At 41.2% G+C, this 22,618-nt stretch overlaps 3 protein-coding genes across 3 annotated transcripts; 1 reads left to right on the top strand and 2 right to left on the bottom strand.

The window, feature by feature from the left end:
• The first annotated feature begins 1,808 nt into the window (after positions 1–1,808).
• On the top strand, positions 1,809–11,340 carry LOC134446272 (selenocysteine insertion sequence-binding protein 2-like). The gene is made up of 16 exons (XM_063195612.1): positions 1,809–1,897; positions 2,342–2,420; positions 2,535–2,734; positions 2,937–3,006; positions 3,208–3,329; positions 3,845–3,991; positions 5,034–5,117; positions 5,390–5,476; positions 6,688–6,814; positions 7,371–7,537; positions 8,097–8,292; positions 8,989–9,097; positions 9,220–9,440; positions 9,574–9,728; positions 10,089–10,275; positions 10,554–11,340. The coding sequence occupies exons 2-16, from the start codon at positions 2,351–2,353 to the stop codon at positions 10,664–10,666; spliced, it is 2,055 nt and encodes a 684-aa protein (XP_063051682.1). The 5' UTR covers positions 1,809–1,897; positions 2,342–2,350; the 3' UTR covers positions 10,667–11,340.
• Positions 11,341–11,602: 262 nt separating this feature from the next.
• Positions 11,603–15,197, bottom strand: mrps30 (mitochondrial ribosomal protein S30). The gene is made up of 5 exons (XM_063195613.1): positions 14,563–15,197; positions 14,064–14,209; positions 13,843–13,948; positions 13,026–13,202; positions 11,603–11,985 (listed from the first exon to the last, which is right to left on the bottom strand). The coding sequence occupies exons 1-5, from the start codon at positions 15,161–15,163 to the stop codon at positions 11,726–11,728; spliced, it is 1,290 nt and encodes a 429-aa protein (XP_063051683.1). The 5' UTR covers positions 15,164–15,197; the 3' UTR covers positions 11,603–11,725.
• Positions 15,198–16,168: 971 nt separating this feature from the next.
• hint2 (histidine triad nucleotide binding protein 2) lies at positions 16,169–19,967 on the bottom strand. Its single transcript, XM_063195614.1, has 5 exons — positions 19,712–19,967; positions 18,034–18,177; positions 17,069–17,173; positions 16,669–16,741; positions 16,169–16,449 (listed from the first exon to the last, which is right to left on the bottom strand). The coding sequence occupies exons 1-5, from the start codon at positions 19,796–19,798 to the stop codon at positions 16,358–16,360; spliced, it is 501 nt and encodes a 166-aa protein (XP_063051684.1). The 5' UTR covers positions 19,799–19,967; the 3' UTR covers positions 16,169–16,357.
• Between the last annotated feature and the right edge of the window lie 2,651 nt (positions 19,968–22,618).

The following is a 22,618-nucleotide window of genomic DNA, read 5'->3' on the forward strand; positions in this document are numbered from 1 at the left end:
ATCTATAAACAAAGAAGATCATTGTTTATTTCTCAGGGGACAGAAGGAAATTACCAAACAGGGATGACGAATCAGCAAAGGAAAAACATGTTTACTTTTCACCGGCATTCTAGATCTACCGGAATTCTAGTCAGCATGTATGACTAAGGTGTCTGTGTAATACTGTAATGTTGCCGTTCTCAAAATGCACTGCAATGTGAAGGTCCAGGATCTTGAACTCTGACCTACAATGTCAATTTATTTTCTGTTGGAAAACATTATTTAACATGAGGGTGAATGAGAGTTACAGAATTACATTACCATAGTGTTAGATTGCATTTATAATGAATGCTCGTAGAGCAACTTCTAGAGAATTTACTACAGGTGTAGTCCTACACTAGATCAATGTGTGCTAACTAGAGTCCTTGGTGAAGGACATTTCAGCCAAGTAGGAGTGCTGCTCAGTGGTATAGTACAGTGATTCTCAGACTGTGGGCCTTGAAATCATTTTCTAAAAATCAAAATACTATGTGTGTGTGTTGCTGTTTGAGTATTTGACTATATTTGAGTTTTATTGTTCATTATGTCAGAGGTGGGCCCCAAACAACATTTATGAAAATTTCAAGTGTGCTCCGAGTTGGAAAAGGTTGGGAACCTACTGGTATAGCAGTCATTCACCTCCCCACACCTTACCTGGGGCATATTCCAGAAAGCTGGCGTATATTAGTTACTAACACAGCTACATTGACCCCAAGTGAACTGTAAACTCATAGGTCATAGATCTATCATCTCATAGATATCATGATCTCATACATCATCAGGAAAGTGCATGATCAGTACACATTCAAGCAGCAACAAACAGGTTCTTGGCTGTGTAAATCAATGGGGACATCTGCTGGCCAAAGATGAGAGACCGTTTTGTGAAAGCGAGTGAAGTGAAAGCCCAACTGGCAAATCCCAACTCCCATTGTCATAGTGAGACACAGCACTCCACACCACACAAGTGAACACTGCACACAACGAAAAGCCTCACCCGTGCAAGGGGGCAGCCCCTAAAGGCGCTCGAAAGGGAGCAGTGCGGCGCGACGGTACCATGCTCAAAGGTACCTCAGTCATGGAGGATGGAGGAGAGCACTGGTTAATATTGTTAAGGCTACACCTTCCCAACTTTTTTGAATGATGCACAAAATAGTTTTAAAACCTGACATATGAACTATGAAAAAGGCCTATATGAACTCTGGACTATATCAAGCAAATAGGCTATGTATTTCATAGGCCTATAGGATGGATTATATATTATTTTTGTAATATTTAGCATAATATTGCCATTTTTCTCAGTTGAAGTTGTAGTTACACAGCCTCTTTGTTCATGAATACTCAGCTTAACACAGGCCTTGTCTGCAAGCACATTTTGAAAAAGGAACTGGCCACCAGGCATGCACATGCAGAGAGGATGATGCCACTGCCACCAGATGTGTTGACTGAAGAGATGATGACCTTTGGATGTCTGTCCAAAGAGCCCAGATTTTGGCTCTAGGCTTTAAAAAAAACAAACAAAACAAAAAACCACAATTTGAGTTTATTTGCCCCACAACAAATTACAAATCAACAACGTAGAAATGAAGCAGTGATGATGAGGCAGTTGATGGAGAGGTATTGGCTATCATAGCTTATGAACTACACATTATGAATGGATGACGAAAGAAAAAAAACGTTCTAATGAGAAACCTAATGATGAGGGTTTTAGTATTGACTGACCAAAAATGCCTGGTTCTAGGTCTTTTTTGTAGAACTTTTAATGCAACATGGTTAAAAAATCCTCTGTAGGATGGACTTTTATTATGAAGCAATTCAGGAGGACCTACGCACTTGGAACAACAGACTTTGGAGAAAATCAGCTGACAAGCTGCCAACGAGGGTATGACAAGTCTGCAATGTTAAACAAATGAGTTACAGCCGTGTGTCTGATTGTTGTCATATGTTTCATTCTTTGACATGAATCGAGGAAGCTGTCGCGAAGTTATTTGAGTAGTTGTTCCACCAGGTGAGTGTTATCAAGCTGTAGTAGCCTACCTACTAGCTAGCTGCACGATTCGCGTGGAGCATAACATCATCATAGCATGGTATTTTGGGCAAACAGAATGGGCCAGAATGCGTTTATAAACGATTATGATACAGTTGGAGTCCATGTTTTCAAATAAACTGTACGAATTTCACTTTCTGGACAATTACTTTTGCAAGGCTAATCTAAATATGTCTGTGCTTGCTTGTGTGTGCTAACTGTGGGACTGGGACTACACTACTTGATATTGCATCAGAGTAACTGACAGCAGCCTGTTGCCTGTCCCTGCTGTCTTTTCAGCTATATACTATGGAAGCAGACGTGCATCACCGCAAGAAGAGCAGAAATGTCAAGGAATCATTTGCACATAGGAGAAGAGGTCAGTGTTTTTTCTCGCTGTTTCTAATAAGCCACTTCTCATGTCTGTACAAAAATGTTCATCATTCTTACCAATCTTTGCTCAAAGTGTTACAGTTTGATTTTTTTCTTGAAGGCAAGCAAGAGGCCCAGTCAAATTCCCTTACGTCGCATCAGCAAAAGGTCTTGCCGCCCAGCACACCATTCGAAGTGAACTCATCAGATTTCCCAGAACTTGGGGATGATCCATCCCATTGTCCCACCAACACCCTGGTGCGCAGTCATTCCTCACAATCGCACACTGCTGTCAGGGGTTTTGCAGCATCTAACAGCAAAGTAAGTTCACCATCTCGCAGCTAACTAACTGGTGCACTGAAAACTTTCGACCTGGAAAGTTGCATGGTTTACATTAGAATCTAGAATAGACATTAAAAAAAGCATTGGAAAATCCTTATCACCCTATAGACCCCTTATTATATTGGAATATCACACGACATGTTTTGGTTGTTCATGGATTTAACACTGAATTTGTTAACAGACACAGTCACGTGAAGCCCCAGTCAGCCTTTTGGATCTGAAAGGATTGCATTCAGCTATGCAGGACAAAGGTGTGTTTCATTATTATTTCATTGTTTTATTTGGGCTTATTTTGCTAAAAATGAAGGTTGTTACTCATAACCAGTGTTTTAATGGGCCATATAGTTATTATGTCCACAATTCAGCTGAGGCGTTTGGAAAATTACCACCTCTTATCCCACCTCTGTGCAGCTCTGTTACCCACCCCAAATGTCCACCTTGTCTTTTCATAGAAACCGCAATGCAAGCAGAAGCCAATCATTATCCGAAAGTGACCTCTTGGGCAAATGTTGCATCCCAGCCACCAAAGAAAACTCCAGTCTGTAATCCTACCAAGTCAAATTCATCAATAAAGGTAAGAATATTTTTCTCTTCTGTTTCTTGTCTTGATTCAATGCCCTTCAACAATTGTTTTCCCTTGAACAATGGCCACCTTTACATGTTTCTAGTCACGAATGAACAATTCAGAAGTATATTGTTCCGCCGAGTTTACATTGCACTTGCATTTCATTCTGAATTGTGAAGTGTTTACGTGTTTACTTTCAATATTGAAAGTCGCATCCTCCCAAATATTTCTCAGTTTATATGCACAGTATTGGCATTCAAGATTTGATGACAATCCATCACATGTTCAAAAGTTGTTGCACAGACAAAAATCTGTGATTGATGCACATTCAGATGGATGACTGTAGAGCAGCAGTATGCCTCTGCCACATTCTATAGGTAGAGGCATAACATGATGTGGATGTAAGCCCAAGTGTAATGCAAATCTACAGAATACTCTGTATTGACTATCTTGATAATCAGCCATTCAAAATCTCAATCTCAAAATCTAAATCATTGGGGGCATTGTAATTCCTGCATTTCTAGCAAACCACAGATCAAATAACAGAACAAACGGATGGCACGTCGAAGAAGAAAAAAAGAAGAAAGAAGAAGAACCCTCAGTCAACCTCCGAAGATGCAGACGTGGACAAACTGGAGACATTCACGGTGATAGAGCCTCCAAAGTTTGAAGTAAGTTTGGTTGGCCAATAAATGGGACATGTTTAATAATAATGAAGACTAGCCTGGCAAGGGCAACAATGGAGTACCTAAGTCTCCACTCCTTCCGGACGACTCATGGGGCTGTACTGTGAAAGCCAAAACTTTTGACTGGGCTGCAATGGACGGATCAAAGCTATTTTCCAATCCACCTCGCATTCCCCCCTCGATCACACATATGCTGTACCTTAGAATTAATGATAACAAATGGTGTGCTTGTCGACTTCACTTAGCAAGCGATTTTTGATTTTTGATTTTTATTTGGACTACACAAGAGAAGTCGCATGTCTGACGTGCAGCCACTTCTGCCGCAGTGCAGCGGTACGGTTGGCTGTGCTCATTCATACTCGGTTCACGTCAAATATGTGAGGCGCACGTTGTAGTCTCTAACACAGTTTTACACAAAAGCTAAAACAACCTTTCTTGCGAGCCGAAAATTAAAATGAAATCTGGAGCACATGCCAACCGGGATGAGGATTAAGCTTGACTTGCTCCATTAACTCCCATTCAAAAATATAAGAGCTACAGCCCCATGGGTCGGAAGTATAAGGGCGTGACTTAGGTTCCCCATAATATAAAACATTTGTCTGATACCATGTGGTTCAGATGGCTGTGGGTGGGACGAAGTTGTTGTCATTTAAACCTCTGCAACGTAACTGACTCTTTCATCCAAAGACGCTTACCGTTATTTACGTTATTGCTTATTGGTTACAGTCCCTGGAGCAATGTGGGGTTAGGTGCCTTGCTCAAGGTCACATAAGCCATGGATGGAGGTGTAGGCAGATGTAAGGGTGGGATTCGGACCTGCAACTCTCTGATCTTAAAATCACCCCTCTAACCATTAGGCCACGGCTGCCCCAGTGACTAGCCCATTAACTTTCACCCAAATGTAGTGAAAGGGGCAGTATTATCAAACATTTACATGTAAGGATAATATATAAAACAATATTCTAATACAAAAATACATTTTCTATACAGTATGTATGTGCTTCACAAACTCTTTCACTTACTATAGGACGAAGAGGAATTTCCTGGACTTGTCCTCGCCCCTGTCTCTTTCCGCCATGGGCTGGAGTTCAAAAAAACACTTCAGAGTGATGTAAGTCTTCAGTAAAAGATAAAATCCATTAGGAACAAATGCAGTGTATTGGTGCTTCTATTTGAGATTAGATGTCTCAATTCAACCTACCTTTGTAATTAGGTTTCATTTCATCACTTTCAAAACATCCTTTTTATGGTAAAAAAAAACAAAAAACAAAAAAAAACACCTGTAATTAACACCTGTTACTCTGTTGTTCATGAGGGGTTAATGAGAACCTGCAGGGAATTGACTGCACACACAGACTCTTTCATATATATTTTATTCCACAGGTTGTAGAGTATGGTATCCCTGCACAGCAACCTGAGGTGAATGCAAGGCTGTCTATTCAGGGGAAGCAGAAGGGACAAGCACAGCAGGTTGGTGGTTTAGGTTTGACTTGTAGAGTATGTCATGTGTTAGGAGTTTGTTTCCAGAATTTATGCGACTCATTCAGAAATGTTATCCATTTCATCAATATTTCCCACCAGCATCAATTTCAAGGTATTCATTATGACTTGGAAATGTCTTCATGAATAGGTGCATCCTCTCCATAACTGCCATTTTGAATTACCAGTCATGAAATATCTTTCATTGCAAAAAATACAGGGTTTTTATAGTTATACCAGTAAATATACTGTAAGTGTGTAGGATGGTGGTCAGAGTAGGTATTGCAACTATGCTGCTCCTTGAAGCTGGGCTGCTAATTTCCAAATTCGATTTCTCAAATATTTACAGTGATAAACTAATATTCACTAGAATGACTAAAGTACAGTATGTTTTGCAGGTAAAAATGTCTATTTCTTGAAATGGAAAATGGTGGACAATGGAGAAAATCCATTTTTAATGTATGAAAATCGCAATTTTCCCTGTCACAATTAATTTGATGATGGTATTCGTGAAAAAGGTAATATTTGTGAATGGGCAGTATGCATTCTGGAAATAAACTGCTTAAATTACACGGTGAACTTTTTAAATATTTATGAAATTTCAAATTTCTGAATAAGCAGCATATATTTTTTAAAGAAAATCATGTACTCTACCTTAAAGAGCTCAACTTGTTGTTTAAAGGTTCATCAAGGTGTCGACCTGAGAAATGTACAATATTCTGTGGATTTTTGCTTTTACACTTTTTTTAGAAAAGGGTGACCTTGGTTAATTATAGCAAGCAGATGGGATATGTAACTGTTTTGGAGCAGTAGTGACTACATGGCTCACTTACTCCTTTTTTTTGCTGGTCTCTACGTAGTTAGACAAGTTGTGTTTGGAAAGTGACCGTCATGTAGGCTTGCTGTGTCATGGGGAAAAATGCAGAACAAGGCCGTGTGTGTGCTCTGCTTTTACGTCAATGCCCCATGCCCATGTTGCAACAATATTCCTTGTATGACCCTGTCAGTGTCTGGGAAATCTACAGTGACCACAGTGTTCCCCAGGCAACTATGTTTGTCTTTTGTGTGTTTATTGAAGCATGCTTCTAACTCTCAGAATGCCACAAATACTGCTTGTTTGTCCTCAAACCGTCATGTAATGTACAGTTACCCAATATGAAACCCACGTCGTCTTCTTCTTCTTACTATTATTATTCATTAAGAAACCCAGCAGTGGAAGGAAGAGTAAAGTTCCCGTACAGCTGGATCTGGGGAACATGCTTGCTGCGTTGGAGCTCAAGCAACAGTCCCAGAAAGGCAAAGCTGACCACAAGCCAGTCAAATTATCAGGTATGATAGTTGCTTTGTGTACGGAATATCAGATCCTCCTAATCAGTTCCAAATGCACCTGTACATGTACCTGAGGCCATCTATTACGAGAAGCACGAGTCATTGCGTATTCCAGGAATATTGTGGCAGCACATGCTTTTCCACACCTGTGAACAGAATATTCCGGAACTCGTTTTGAATAAGTAAATGTGGACATCTAACACAGTGCGATTGGGTTCTTGATTGTGATTGGCTGATAGCTGTTGTAAATCGGGCATAAACACACCATTCCAACTGAAGATTCTATGCGCGTCTACTCTTCAAACCACTGGTTTACTACTAGCTAGCTTGAAGTTATTTGGATGGCCATTCAGTTCACTGGTGCTCACCCTTGACATTTGACTCAAGAAATGCTATGATTTGAAATTGTATTTCAGGACTCTAACAGTTATCTTATTTTGTCATCATATTGTTGACCTTTGCACCTATTGCAAGGTGCAATGTGTCTAAAAACAATTGCTGTACGTTCTTTACACTGAGCTGACAATTTCATCATCAATTATTATTACTGATATAGTGGGAGGTGCCCCACCGGTGACCCAGAGAGAAGCGCCCCATCAGAAGAAGGCCGTGTGGGGGCCAGAGAAGATCGCACACAACCCCCTGGACTCCACCAGTCCCTTGGTGAAGAAGGGGAAGCAGAGAGAGGTGCCCAAGGCTAAAAAGCCAACACCGTTAAAGAGGGTAAGATGCCTGTTATAATCGGTCAGTTATGTGCATGTAAAATTTGAGAAATTGAGTTAATAATAGTTAATAGTAAATGCAGGGGACCAACAATGAATTTCCATTGACTTTGCCTGCAATCCAGATGAGCAAAATTATTAAAGAGCACTGACAATGAAAACCCCTTCAATAGTAATACTCAATGTGATGCACATTATGGGTGCAAGCCATACTTTGTCCTATATCCTTTCCTGTGGCCTGTGGCCTCTTCTCTTGCCACTGTGTTGCTTTGCCTCTGTGGCTCCCACACATTTCAGCCTGGTCCGTTAGAGAGGGTCTGGCCAGGTATTACAGTGTGTGTGTGTGTGTGTGTGTGTGTGTGTGTGTGTGTGTGTGTGTGTGTGTGTGTGCGTGTGCGTGTGCGTGTGTGTTATCTGTAAGGGAGCCAAACACATTGTCATAAACATGCTCTTAAGCTAACACACACACACACACACACACGATCGTGCGAAAAACCTCCGGAGACTACTTTGGGCAAGGTGCCAGGTTGCTGATTTGGACTTGTTTTATATGCAAATAGGTGATTCTGAAGGAGAGAGAGGAACGAAAACAAAAGCGTTTGCTGGAGGAACACGGCTTATCAGTCCCTCCTGAAGACCAAGATGCAGCTCCCTCCACTGAAGACCAAGGCTCATCTCTCTCAGCAGACGACCTGCCGGTTACGGGTGTGGACGCCGAAGAGAGTTCCAGTAACTTGGAACAAACGGATTCTATAGGTATCTTCTCATACTCTATGAATGTAATGATGTACCATGTTGTATTGACCACTGTCACCTGAGTGAAAAATGTGTGACTGTTAAGTAAGGGTTAACGTTCGGCGAGAAGGTCGCTACCGTGGAATAGCAGCACGACAGAGAGAATCTTTAGACCCCGACGCGGAGCGGAGGGGTCTTGTTCTCTCTGAAGTGCTGCTATTCCACAAAGCGACCGACTCGCCGAAAGTTAACCCGCTTATTATATGGATATACTTAAATGATTCACACATGGCGGGGACATTTCTTTAGGCCTATTTAATGTTAAGATTGTTGCTGCGCAAAACAAAACAGTGCCGTTGTGGAACACCGCTAGGCAACAGCTAGGTAGCCAGGACAACAGGTGTTGTCTATCACAGCAGCTGATTAGAGTCTTGTTGAAAAGTCGCTTTAGCAGTGAAAAGTCTTGTTGCCATTGACAGCGGTCTGTTATAGACCAACCCGTCCGTTATCGAAAAATAACAGACGTGCGAACGTTGGGGAGCCCCGTTGAAATGAATGGAGCATTCGGCCGATGACGTCACACCATATAATAAGACACGTTTAATGAACTGATGCCGTTGACAAACAAACATGTTTATCGTGTGTTATCGTTATTGCCGTGATTTGTGCATCTGTACAGATTTTATTTTGGGTATTTCAACAAATCTCTTATTACAGGAGGGATCGATAGTCTTGTCTCTGACTGCACTGAAGGTCATTCCACTACAGCACTGGACACTACCACCATTCCTAATCACCCTAAAATTCACAGCAGGAAATTTAGAGAGTAAGTCAAACAGTAATATATATTTTTTTATTGTTCAGAGTATGTACAAAACAAAATGAGTTATAAATAATAAATAAATAAAATCAAATACAAATATTAATCTCATGCTTGTCTGTCACCAGCTACTGCAGCCAGGTGCTGAATAAGGACCTGGATGAGTGTGCCAGTGCACTGCTCAAGGAGCTGTGCCGCTTCCAGGACCGCCTGTACCAGAAGGACCCCCGCAAGGCCCGCATGAAGCGCAGACTGGTCATGGGCCTGCGTGAGGTCCTCAAGAACCTCAAGCTCCACAAGGTCAAATGTGTCATCATCTCGCCCAACTGCGAACGCGTCCAGGCCAAAGGTCAGTCTCAGTAGCCAGGCTGTGCCCTCCTAGTGACGCAACACCTTCGGCGATTGCAAGTCTATAATAATCAGGCAACCACCACAGCCCTGTCATCCCTGTGTTTATACTATATCCTCCTGTGTTTGAGCAGGTGGTCTAGATGAAGTCCTCTACACAATCATCAACATGTGCAGGGAGCAGGAGATTCCCTTCGTCTTCGCTCTCTCTCGGAAGGCTCTGGGCCGGAGTGTCAACAAAGCTGTTCCTGTCAGTCTTGTTGGCATATTCAACTACGAAGGAGCCCAGGTGACCACAGAATCCATTTTCCTTTTTAGATAACTCGCCACGCGTTTGCCCTTCAATAGTAATTATGATGCAACATGGATCATTTGTTGTGGAACAAAATGTATACTGCTAGCAATTGCATTCTGAACAACTGAACTATTGTTTCCTTATATTGGTAGTAGTTCTAGTTTGTATTGTGTTCAATATAGGTCTGTGGTGTGAACAGCCTTCTTGTAGGCTGCTGCTTCATCTGTCCCACCTAAATAATACACAGATCACTAAAACACTGAGCCAATGTCATGGGCCATGGCCATTGTAAAATATTTGTTTGAGGACTTAAATGTACTTTTAACTAGTGCTGCTTGGTTTGTTTTTAAACAGGATCTCTACAGTAAAATGATTGCACTATCATGTGAGGCTAGGAAGGCCTATGAAGACATGGTTGCAGGCCTGCAGGAATCTTCCCAAGACCAGCAGGAAAATGACCAAGACCAGGAAGCAGAGACCAATGCACTAGCTTGCAACGAGTCCTCACCCACTACCTTTTGTACTGAGGAGCCAGCATATAGTAAGTGGCGAGGGTGAGAGAAGTAGTGCTAAATCAGCTGGTTTACCATCGTTTCCCATAAACCTTTCCCTTTTCGATTGACCAACATATCTCCCTGCCCACGCATTGCAAACTTTTTCAAATAGTGCAGGAAAAAAATAACTTGTTACTCATTGATGATTTCCTCGCCTACAGAAGGGGGGTGGGTGCTTTCAATCTCATTGTGAATATGTATAGTATAAAGTGTACATGTGAATAATGATAATAAAAGGCGTTCTATTCTATTGTATGTATTTCAGTCTCGGTGTGGAGGAAGATGCTGGAGAAGGGGTACAGTGGGCAGCTGGAGGGCATGATGAGGATCCCCACTGATGAGGACCTGGACCCAGTGGCTGACAACACTGCCGCTTAGCAACGGATTAACTGAGGAACTGTACAGAGGGCTATACTACGGAGCTGGTTCAGGAGTAAACCAGGGGTCCGTTTCTCAATTCTTGTCGTTGCTAACCGTCTTAAGACCGTCTTACCGTTCCCTTGGATTTAGTGGTGAGCGTTGCTGTCGAGAGAGAGTTGAGTCGCTCTTACGAAGGACTTTGCTAACGACGATAGCAAAGACGCTTTCGAGAAATGGACCCCTGGTTAAGTTGAACGATAAATCATTTAATAGATGAGGACTCTATTAGGCTCTTCTTTTAGATGATTTACTGCTTAACTTAACCTGGTTTACTCCTGAACCATCTTCTTGGTATAGGCCCCAGGAGCTGGCTGTGAAAAACATGACCTTGTGTGCCTGAAAAATGTTTTGAATAATGCAGATAATGTGATGTATTTGCCAAAATGCAGACTCTGGAAAAAAATGTGATCAAGGACCTAGAATCATGAATGTGTGATCATAGGCAAAGGGTTTAATTTTGTAACCTTTCTGTTTGCATTGTAACTTGTGAAACGTGTAATGAAGTACACTTGTAATAAATAGGATCATTGATTTTGGAGAAAATACCATTATGTACATTTTGAAAAGACATCCAAGTTTCTGACGTGAAGAAACACGGTCACAAGATAAAGATGGTGCAAAAAGGATCAAAATTGAGGAAACGATTCTGGATTTTCTTTCTTTCTTTAAAAAATGTTTTTAGCGGTAATTATATTTGCATCGAACATGTATAATGGTAGTCCATAACTTTGTGCTGAATATGCAACAGTTCATTCCTCTGATGTATATGTATGTAACATACTCGTCAGGTAATTAATGTAAAGAGTAAGACCATTTTCCCTTCCAATTAAGAGCGGTTTGACACAAATATATTGAGAATTACATTGTTGAACAGTGAAGAGGAAAACAACAGGATTATCAAATAGCTTGTCACAATGATTTATTATTTAATCCTTTTACATACAGAACAAAGTTTCTCATTTTATTTATCATACAAATGTCACCAAATCTTCCCGTTCCCATCCTCACCCCGAAAGACTACGCTCCATTCAACAGAAACTGGGCCAGCAGTCGTATGACGTCATCGTTCAGTCCAACGACCTGGTTACCGCTGATGTGGTCGTAGAGCTTCAGGCCCTCGGTACCCCAGCAGAGGTTCTTGCGGCTGTTGTTGACGTCGGCTTCGTCCGTCAGAGCTAAAGTGTTGAGCTGGTAGCAGAAGAAGGAGAAGTGCTGACCGTCCGTGATGACGGCCTGGGATGCAAAAGGTCTGTCCACATCCTCCCCACACCAAAAACCTGACCAGACAAATTGAAAGGAAAACGTCACTGGCATGCAGGGAATACAGCTACTGCATTCATTTCTGACAGGTAATTTACATTTGCACATTTACACTTGTATCTTGCAGGCAGTGATGGACAACCTGGATTCATGATATTATGGTCCAGTGCCACATATTACTGGTACAAATTAGGGATGTTTACCGGTAACCGGTTAACCGATAGTCGACCGGATCAACGATAACCGGTTAAATTTTCTGCCACCGGTTAACCGGTAATAATAATTATAATAATAATTTCCTCCCAAAAAGCCCCCAAAAACTATAATTTTGAGGTTTTGGTACAATAATTCAGCATTTTCCATCTGGCGACACTGGCTGGACATGTCAGACCCTGTCTGAGCAGCAAGAAGAAAGGCTTATGTGAAAAATAAAATTGAAAAAATTCAGTGCTGTGCCTATCAGGCACGCAAACGTTATATCATTTAAGATTACCGGTTAACCACCGGTTAATGAGTCTCAGTAACCGGTGAAGATATTTTTACATTTTCGCCATCCCTAGTACAAATTATTTATGGTCATTGTAACTAATAAACACAGGTTGCCAATCAATGGCTAGAGGTAATTTATTTGGTGAGGTAAACAGACTCCATCCATGGAGCAGTTCTCACTGCTTTGACCGGGATCTCTTTACAATTCAACAATACAACATCTACTCACACTTGTACACCAATAGGAGAAGTGCTCCTTGCAAGACATAAACCAGCACAACTGAAGCTGTATGTATCGCGTAGAACGAGATGTTGCCCTGGTCAACAAAGGCTGAAATAGTAGCCTACCAAGAGGTGCTCCGCAAAATGCTTCACCTTACATGATTGCTAGTTATTTTAGTTTCATTTGTTATTGGTTAAATCAAAAGTCATTTCCTCTGTTGTTGGTATTTTACTGCAGTACCCAAAGGCCTATTTTTCCCCGAGCCTCTTATTAGATTGACACATGATATACTCTGCACATAGTGCAATTTTCATGATACAACATTCAATGCTAGTTACGCTTTACCTTGATACATTGCCTGGGCTCCTGTCCAAGCGAAAAGGCTGGCAACGGCGTTTGCTCTTAGTGCGACTCCCACATAGTCTCCAGATTTGCGTTTGTTGACATCGTCGGTGCGTAAGCGTTCAGACACCAGGTGGAACTGTGTGTGCCCATAGCAATATGGGTCATCCACCTTGGCACCTTTAGAAGAATTTAAAAATACACTGTTAGGTTTCGTGAAACAAGCTAGGACGGAAAACAACTGATGCATTTAATACAAAAATATTTACATGACTAAAATCAAACATGAATACGTCCTTACTATTTAATTATTAATGTGAATAAATTAAGCCCTCTCAAGCCAAAAGACAAACTAAAAACTAAGGGTAAAATTAAATAAGCAGTCACTGAGGTGTGCGTGTGTGTATGTTACTCTTTGACCTGTCTGTTCTATGGACCCACTGCCTTCTTCTCTGGACCATGCACAAGGGACTTCTCTTTTGGGATTTCTTGGACTATTTAATTGCTCTTCTCTTCTTGGCTGCTCTGCTCTGCTCTTTGGATGTGTGTGTGGCAGGGATGTGGGGTGGGGGGGATTAAGTTCCACCCCTGGTGTGGAGGTGTGTGTTTGGTCTCTTCCTGTAGCTGAATATATGTTAGACACTTTAATTTCCGACAGGATTAAGAAATGTTATTCTACTCCACTACTAAAATTGGATAAAGCTGGATTCTGGACTTGGCACACTAAAAAGGGAAGGGGTGTGGACACTCAAAACATTTGGTAACTGTTGGTAATTTTCTGAGATTCATGTACATGCTGTTGGGTGTTAGCTGCTCATACCTGCATGGATGCTATTCTCATACTGCCTCCTAAACAAGGGAAGCCGGTCCGGCAGATGATGCACCACTGGAACCTCCACTGCAATCTCACTCCCAAGTGGAAGAAACTGGAGAAACATCCATGACAGAGGTAAATGACAGTTCCCATTGTCTCACTCTTACACAGCACACAATGGCATTGTTTTTATGACAATTTAAATAATCCAATAGCTAAATATTTACTTCAGGAAGTTGCTGTGGTATCCTCAGCTGAGAATTTGGTCTGTCCTCAATCTGAAATCGGAGTGGCTCTGGCCTCCTCACTCGATGACCGCAGGGAATAATCCTTTTCCCTCTCATCCAGTAGAAGTTGACTTCAGGGTTGGAGTCTGTGGGCAGAAAATAAAGCACAAAACCTGGGTGCGTCAGTATTCGAATAATTGATTTCCTAAGTGATGATTGTCATCCAAAACTGGTCTTGTCCATTGAGTGCCAGGCTCTGTGTGATGTACGACTCTGCATCAGCCTACCTATTTCTACTCGTGCAATGTGAATGTTGTATACGTTAGCTTCATGTAGCCTACTCTCCTTTTTTCCAGTGTTTTTGTACTTGACTTATTGCAACTTTTTGCCACTCAGTTATATGGATAAATGTCGGTATGTATAATAGTAATACATCGTACTAGGTTAGTAAGTCAGTAGTACCAACAGTAACGTCAACTTGCATTAACAAAACACTTACCGAAAGTAGATGTTTGAAGCAAGGGACTCTGCTTGGCCAAAATACACGCTAAGCCACTGGCCATGTTTCTGAGGAAAGGGTCCACTGACTGCCGAAGCTCCTTATACAGAAAGGTTCTCCCCTTTCCGACATGACAGTTCTCCTGTAGAAGGGCATCCGAGACGAAAGAGCGCATCTCTTCAAATGTAGCATTGTCAACTTGGGAAACTGGTGCATGACTCGCTGACTCTGCAGCACCCTGTATGTCAGGTCTTGTAGAGGAGAATTTTTCTGGAAGCCCACTGATATACGCCGTTTTAGTAAAATGTTGATACCATCTGTCGGCATTCAACGCAAAAGTCTGAGGATACACAACATATTTCATCCGCTGGAATTTAGTGTGAGCAGTTAGCTTATCCTGCACACTGTAGCTTCGGAGCGCATCAAAGAATTCCGCCACACGTCGCCGTTTCGCTGATCTACTTTTAGCCGTTCGTGATGGCAGAATGGGGGGATATTTAGCTACATTATCAGAAATATTTGCGCTTACGCTGGCTGAAAGCGCTGGTCCTCTGAAACTACTAAACTGGCGCACCGACAACCTTGCCATGACAGCCGCCATGCTTACATGTGTTGTTGTCACCGTGACCACTTCCGGTCCGGATTTGTGGTCTCAACTGGAAAGTCGCTGCTGCCATCTGCTGGTGTGGGAAGAGATTCCGCCAGAGACAGTTGACCACAGCCCCTCCTTGAACAATCTAATAGAGCTCTAGAACTAAGAAAATCATAGAGGTAGAAAATAACACTAGAGTGGACATGGCAATTCACGACAGCACTGGGAAGTGGCACATGGCGCCTCCCATTGTCTGTAGGTAGTGTAGGCACCTTCAGTCAATTCAAGTCAATGGAGAACACACCAACCTCTTAAAAAATGGACTAAAACTGTGTGAATATGAAGTAACCCATTAATCAAAGACCAGATTTGAAATGTCAGGATAAATATCTACTTAATTCATATGAGTCGATAAAATACATCTAAAAATCGAATTATATTAATTCTGCACATATTTAGCAACACACTTCAACTATTGTCCTTGTAGAGTGTGTTCATGGACATTTTCACATTATTAAGCCATTTTTTGACAGAGGTGAGCCTCCTTCTCCATTCATTTCCATTTATCAGACCTACCTACAGATAATGGCCGCCACAGATTGCCGTCAGAAGGGGGGCGGGGTCGCCTCTAGTGTTATTTTCTACCTCTATGAAGAAAATCTTTGATTCCGTGTGACATTGTGCCTACATTTTGTCTCCATTAACTTATGATGGGTTACATTGGGGACCGTGTTCATGTATGATAAACTAAACAAAACAGACAAATTAAATAAACCTAAACATGCATGCTGGTAAAATCACTGCATTCCCGGTCAAAGTAAACACTGGCCAGTTGAGGTAGAAATGCAGTTTGTCCTCATGAACTTTGGAACTGAGAGCAATTCAGAGTTCTCTCTCCCTTTATTCTCTATTTTGTTTCCAACCATCTTCCACACACTCATGTAAAATGTGTCCTTTGTAATGTGGCATATTATGCCTACATTCTCTGGGATACACTTCAAACTTACTTCATAGTTACATTAAAAATATATTCATTTTAATCACTTTAATGAGCAGCAATCATATCAACAACATCAACTTGATATTCCTCAAAATGGGCTTAGTAAATGTACTGATTCACATCAAAGTAAATTAGCCATCTTCCAACATCAGTATAAAATCTGTGTTGTACGTTCCGGTGCAAGTGTAAAGAGTCGCTCGTTGTTATCCAGGGGGCCAAGTCAGCTGCCTTCCTCCAAGCACGTGAACATGAAGGTGATACACAGACTGGGCACCATGCTTTCCGTCGTTGATCACTGGTAAAGAAATACATAATACTGTTAGTTATGACCCAATGCACATAGTCTCTACATAATATGCTTATATTGTTAGTTTCATATTAAAGAATGCGTAGACTACAGTGCTCCAATTTATGCTCACAAAATGTAATGTGCATATAATTCCACAGTGGAAAACAATCAAAATAACTAATTGTTAAGTGTAGTGAAATACCGAAATGTGTAGAGCAAACTCACCCAATCTGTAGCCTTCATGCAGCCCTTCTTTTTGCGCAACATTTTTCGCCACCACTAAAAGGTGGCCTAGAATCTGCAAACACATTGTTAACTTTTTTTTTCTTCATTGTGAAAGTGAATGAAAAACAATCTAGTATTAGCAGAAGGAGGTAACCCCAGCTTTTAAGAGAACATGCCCTGCCAAGTGCTCACTCTACCTGGGCATAATGGGACTTCAAGTAGCCTATTTTATCCCTTGGCCTCTACGGGCTGAGATGTTCTGATTAGAATCAGATGGATGTGTGAGTTGTTGAAGCAAATATGTGCAATATATTTTGCTCTACTATGTAAAGATGAATAACACAGAATATTCAGAATTACCTCTGAATATTAGTCAATAACACACTCTGTGCCTGCCTACCATGGAATCAGCGTCTTCGGCTTCACTGATCCTGGGAATGTGTTTTTTGGGGATCACCAAGAAATGCACAGGAGCTTGTGGACTGATGTCTCGAAAGGCCAAAGACTTAAAAAAAAAAGATTAGACAGACAATCAATGTGATACAAAATTTGAGGTGGCTATAAAAAAGCAGTTGGATGGGGTTCAATGGATCATATTATCTCTGCATCTCCACATCTGCATAGCTCTACATTTTGGACATAGGCTACAAAAACAATGTCAAGGCAAAGCTCAAAACAAGGTGCAAATATGAAAAGCAAAAGCCTAGTTTAAATCATTCTCTAAATTCATACCACATTGTATACTTTTATACAATGTAGTATGAACTTAAAGGGACACTGTGCAGGAAATGGTTAAAAAAGGTACTGCAACTATGCTGCTCATTGAAATTGGGTTGCCTATGACCATATTTGATCTTTACATGAAAGTTTACTAAGTAAAAAGCTAATATTTTCTACTATGGTCCAAGTACAGTCATTTTTGCAGCTAAAAATAGCTATTTCTGGAAATTCAAAATGGCGGACCATGGAGAAGATCCCCCTTTTCATATAAGAAAAGTGCAATTTTTCCAGTCATAATGAATATCTAGAATTTGATGGTGGTGGCAAGTGCTCATGAAAAAGGTAACATTAGTGAATGGGTAGCATGAATTCTGGAAATAAACAACAACAAATCTCACACAGTGTCCCTTTAAAGAATGATGAAGTCAAGGGGGCAGAGCAGTAGGACGATGCCATGCTCAGGGTACCTCAGTCATGGAGGAGGATGGGGGAGAGCACTTGTTAATTACTCCCCCACCAACCTGGCGGGTCGGTAGTCGAACCCGACATCCTTTGGGTTACATATTTGTGTGTGTGTGTGTGTGTGGCATAGTTGAGAGACAAGTACAGTTAGAGGACAGTGCTGTGTTACTGATGTGCTTTTACCTTTTCATCCTCGTAAATTATATCAGCTGGAATCTGTTTTGCTATGACTTTTGAGAAGATGGTTGGCCCATAGCTTTTGGCTTTCTTCGCAGCTTCCTCCGCCAGGCGAACCTCATCTCCACCGCTGTACAGCCGCCTTTGCAACTACACAAATGTACACTGGTAGTTATTAGCTAATCATTATAGGCTACATCATATTCTAATTTCTCTGGTTTCATTCAAGAAGCCCAAGCTCAACAAATTATAGTAGCCCACCCACAGTACATACTGAATAAAGAGTAGGCCTAGCTAGGTTAAACAATATAACAGCAAGTGTGAGGCTTGAGGTGGGGTTGGGGACCTTTAGAAGAGGTATATGATGGTGTCAGTTAAAGTTCCTCACTACAGCACTAGGCCACTCCACATGTTCAGCTATATCTATTATAGGCCTAGATACAGGGGTTGGACAAAATATCTGAGACACCTGTCATTTTAGTGTGGGAAGTTTCATGGCTCAAGTGAACCAGCCTGTTAATGGCACATTGCACCAGTAAAGTGAAGTGTGAAGGTTCAATTAGCAGGGTGAGAGCGTGAGAGCACACTTTTCCTCAAAAATGTGTAATGCACACAACATTATGGATGACATGTTAGAGTTAAAAAAAGGAGAAATTCTTGGTAGCCTATGTGTGTAATTGCGGTCATCCCTATGTTCCCTGGGTCCTATGTTCCCCAGGTCCTGTGGTCCCCTCTACAGGGTAACATAGGACCCTTTTTTTCAAAAAAGGGTTCTATGTTCCCCACTGCTTCAAAGTAGACTGCTGCAGGTTGTTGTTGCAACTGTGACAGGTTAGGTTTAGGGATAGATTTGGTCAGGGCACAAATTTACAACTCAGAAACATTGCATTTCGACAGATTAGGTTTAGGAATGGTTTTGGGAAGGGCACAATTTGAAAACTCGGAAACATACAATTCGGGGAACTTAGGACCCTTTTTTCAAAAAAGGGTCCTATGTTCCCCGCTGCTTCCAAGTAGACTGCTACCGCATGGCAAAGCACAGGTTGTTGTTGCACCTCTTAGGGATAGTTTTGGTCAGGGCACAAATTTACAACTCAGAAACATTGCATTTCTGACATGTTAGGTTTAGGGATGGTTTTGGGAAGGGCACAATTTGAAAACTTGAAACATACACAAGGGCACAACTTGAAACATACAATGAGGGGAACATAGAACCTTTTTTTTTAGAAAAAAGGGATGTTCCCCGTTCCCATACAAAGACAGGAAAACATAGAACCCGGGGAACATAGGTACGATCCCGTGTAATTGTTGCATCTTTGACCGAGACAGCAAGTATTTGTGATGTATCAAGAGCTACAGTATCCAAGGTAAAGTCTGCATACCATCAAGAAGGATGAACCACATCCAACAGGATTAACTGTGGATGCAAGAGGAACTAAATGACACTTAAAAAAATGACAGGTGTCTCAGTTATTTTGTCCAACCCCTGTAGGCTAGATGTTGTGTGTTTAGGACTTTCCTTCAGATTTTGACACTCGCTTGACCTGAATGTAGCAAGGATTTCCATGTTAGTCTTGTTACTATTCCATTTATTAAAACGGCAACCTTTACAATAGGCGATTGTTTATTTCAGTTTACAGTGTAGCTGTAACGTGCAAATGGGTCTGTTTGAAGCGATACACACCTGAGCAGATAGTGGTAGAACTATGCTGGTAAAACGCCCTGAGCTCAAGTGAACGCGTGTAAGAACGCGGATTCCTCGTTGCAACATTGTAGCTAATCTACAAAGTGCACGTAAAGTCAGTCCAGACAAAATAAAATAACAGCTTTATGCACTCTCCACAAGGACAACTTTCTGAATCATGCAGCTAAGTGCATATCCTAGTTCCGTACAATTCACCGTGCGCGTCAAAATAAAAGCCAACACGCAAATGTTGCCATGTGGGTCTAGTCCAGTGTTTCCCAACCTTTTTTGTCACGTGTACCCCCTGAGCCTTTTTGTCATACCATGAGTACCCCCTCACTCATGCTTTATATCCCAATGTGACTATGCTCCATACATTTTTTCATCGTCCCAAGTACCCCCTGCAGTGTGCTCGCGTACCCCTAGTGGTACACGTACCCCTGGTTGGGAAAAACTGGTCTAGTCAGTCATACGACGACTGCTACAAATTGAATAGTCTAAACAGAAATAGGCCTACGTGACTATTAATTCAAAATAGTTCAGTTTTTAAAAGAGCAAATTAGCCCACCAACAATGACATCACACCAAAGAAAGAAAGAAAGAAAGGTCCAAGTCTATTTTTTGTTTGTATAATATAATATAATATAATATAATATAATATAATATAATATAATATATTATATTATATTCTATTGTATTATATTGTATTATATTATATTTTTATATTCAGTGTTGAGCAAGTTACTCAAAAGTGTAATGCATTACTGATTACATGTTGTCTTTCTAAAGTAATCCCTTACACAATATTATTATAGTTAAAATGTAAGCCAGTACACTACTTTTGCATTAGGCCTACTTAAGTGACTCTCGTCAAAATAGCTAAATATAGATCTGGCCATTTCCAGTGTAAATCAAGCTCATGAGTCATGACTCTTTCACCTCCCATCCAGGAGGTGTTTCGGCAGTATGCATACTCAGGGCCGCTGACAGCTTTTCTTGGGCCCGGGACAAAGGCATCTGAAAGGGCCCCCTACCCAATACATACAATGCAAGGGGAACCCAATTCTGGGCTCCCTATCTCACTGGGCCCGGGACAACATACCCCTTTGTCCCCCCCTGTCGGCGGTCCTGTGCATACTAAAAAAATAGCAAGTTGATGAAGCTTCCTTCTGACCCACCACATTGAACACAATTAAATCCAGGTTACAGTAAAACCTATTGTAACTTAAGTTAAGTTACTAAAGTTACTTGCATTGTAACGGAATGTAAGGCATTACACTAGTTTTGCATTAGCCTACTTCAGCTACTCTTCTCAAAATAACTAAATATGGATCTGGCAATTTACAGTGTAAATCAAACTCAGGAGTCATGACATTATATTTTATTATAGGCCTATTATACTATATTATGATCTTATATTACATTATATTATATTATATTATATTATATTATATTATATTATATTATATTATATTATAATATATTATATTATATTATATTATTGTAGCCTTCAAATACAAAACAACAAGAGCCCAACGGCGCACCGCACAAACATGAACATGAGGTAAATGATTAGCGTGCAAAAAATGGTAAGGTGAGTTGAGGTCTGTAACCGAAACACTCATCCATGCTTTCATTACTTCCCGCCTGGACTACTGCAATGGGGTACTCAGTGTTAATTTTGTCAGCTTTTTTTGATTTAGTCGTAGTCTTAGCCACAATGACGAAAATCAATTTTAGTCTTAGTCATATTTTAGTCATTGCCTTCCCAATTTAGTCTTAGTCTTTGTCTAAATGACAAAAATCAATTTTAGTCTTAGTCAATTTTTAGTCATTTTAGTCAACACTGTACATAATAGAACTTCTCCACACACTGCTTCTATTTTTAACATATATCATTGACTGGACAGAATAAACCTTCTCCGCGCACTGCCTCTCTTTTTAACATGTATCACACTGTGCAGAATGAAACTTCTTCACACACTGCTGCTCTTTTTCTCTATTGTATTTAACACCAGTGTTAATTTAGTCAGTTTTTTAAAATGTAGTCTTAGTCTTAGTCACAATGACGAAAATCAATTTTAGTTTTAGTCATATTTTAGTCATTGCCTTCCCAATTTAGTCTTAGTCTTAGTCTAAATGACGAAAATCAAAAAAGGGCTTTGACGAAATATTTTAGTCATAGTCATGGTTGACGAAATTAACACTGGGGGTACTGTATGGCCTACCCAAGAAAGCCTTGGAACGACTACAGTATGTTCAAAATTCAGCAGCCAGAATTAAATCTCGAACGAAGCGGTGGCAACACATCACTCCCACACTCAGACAGCTTCACTGGCTCCCAGTGAAGTCCCGCATTCAGTACAAAATTCTCCTGCTGACATACATATCACTTCACTCTCTTGCTCCTCAGTACCTCTATGAACTCCTCCAACCCCACTCCCAGTCCAGGTCTCTGCGGTCTTCTGAAAAGGACAATCTCATCATCCCCCGAGCCCGACTCCGTACTGTTGGTGACAGAGCTTTTTGTGTTGCTGCCCCCACGCTCTGGAACAGTCCCAACATACGCCAGGCCCCCACACTGGCTACGTTCAAGAAGCACCTGAAATCACATCTATTCACAGAGGCATATGGACTTTAACTTCACTGGCCCATCCCCATGCCCCTTCAACTACAAGGACAAGCCTCTAACACCCACTTTGTTACTATATCTTCACTGGCCAAATCCACTGTGTCTATATTAACCGTGGATGAATCGGGCCTACCCCACTAAATTGTGTGCAAATCCTCAGGAAAACAAGAGCAACAACAGTGTCAGCCCCTGAGGACTGTTGGTCCACCGGGAAAGTGCCCCGTATGCCAGATCACGAGTCCAGCCCTCCCGTGGACACACGCATGCAGGAACCC

Source organism: Engraulis encrasicolus, chromosome 3 (assembly GCF_034702125.1).
Source record: "Engraulis encrasicolus isolate BLACKSEA-1 chromosome 3, IST_EnEncr_1.0, whole genome shotgun sequence".
Taxonomy (NCBI): domain Eukaryota; kingdom Metazoa; phylum Chordata; class Actinopteri; order Clupeiformes; family Engraulidae; genus Engraulis; species Engraulis encrasicolus.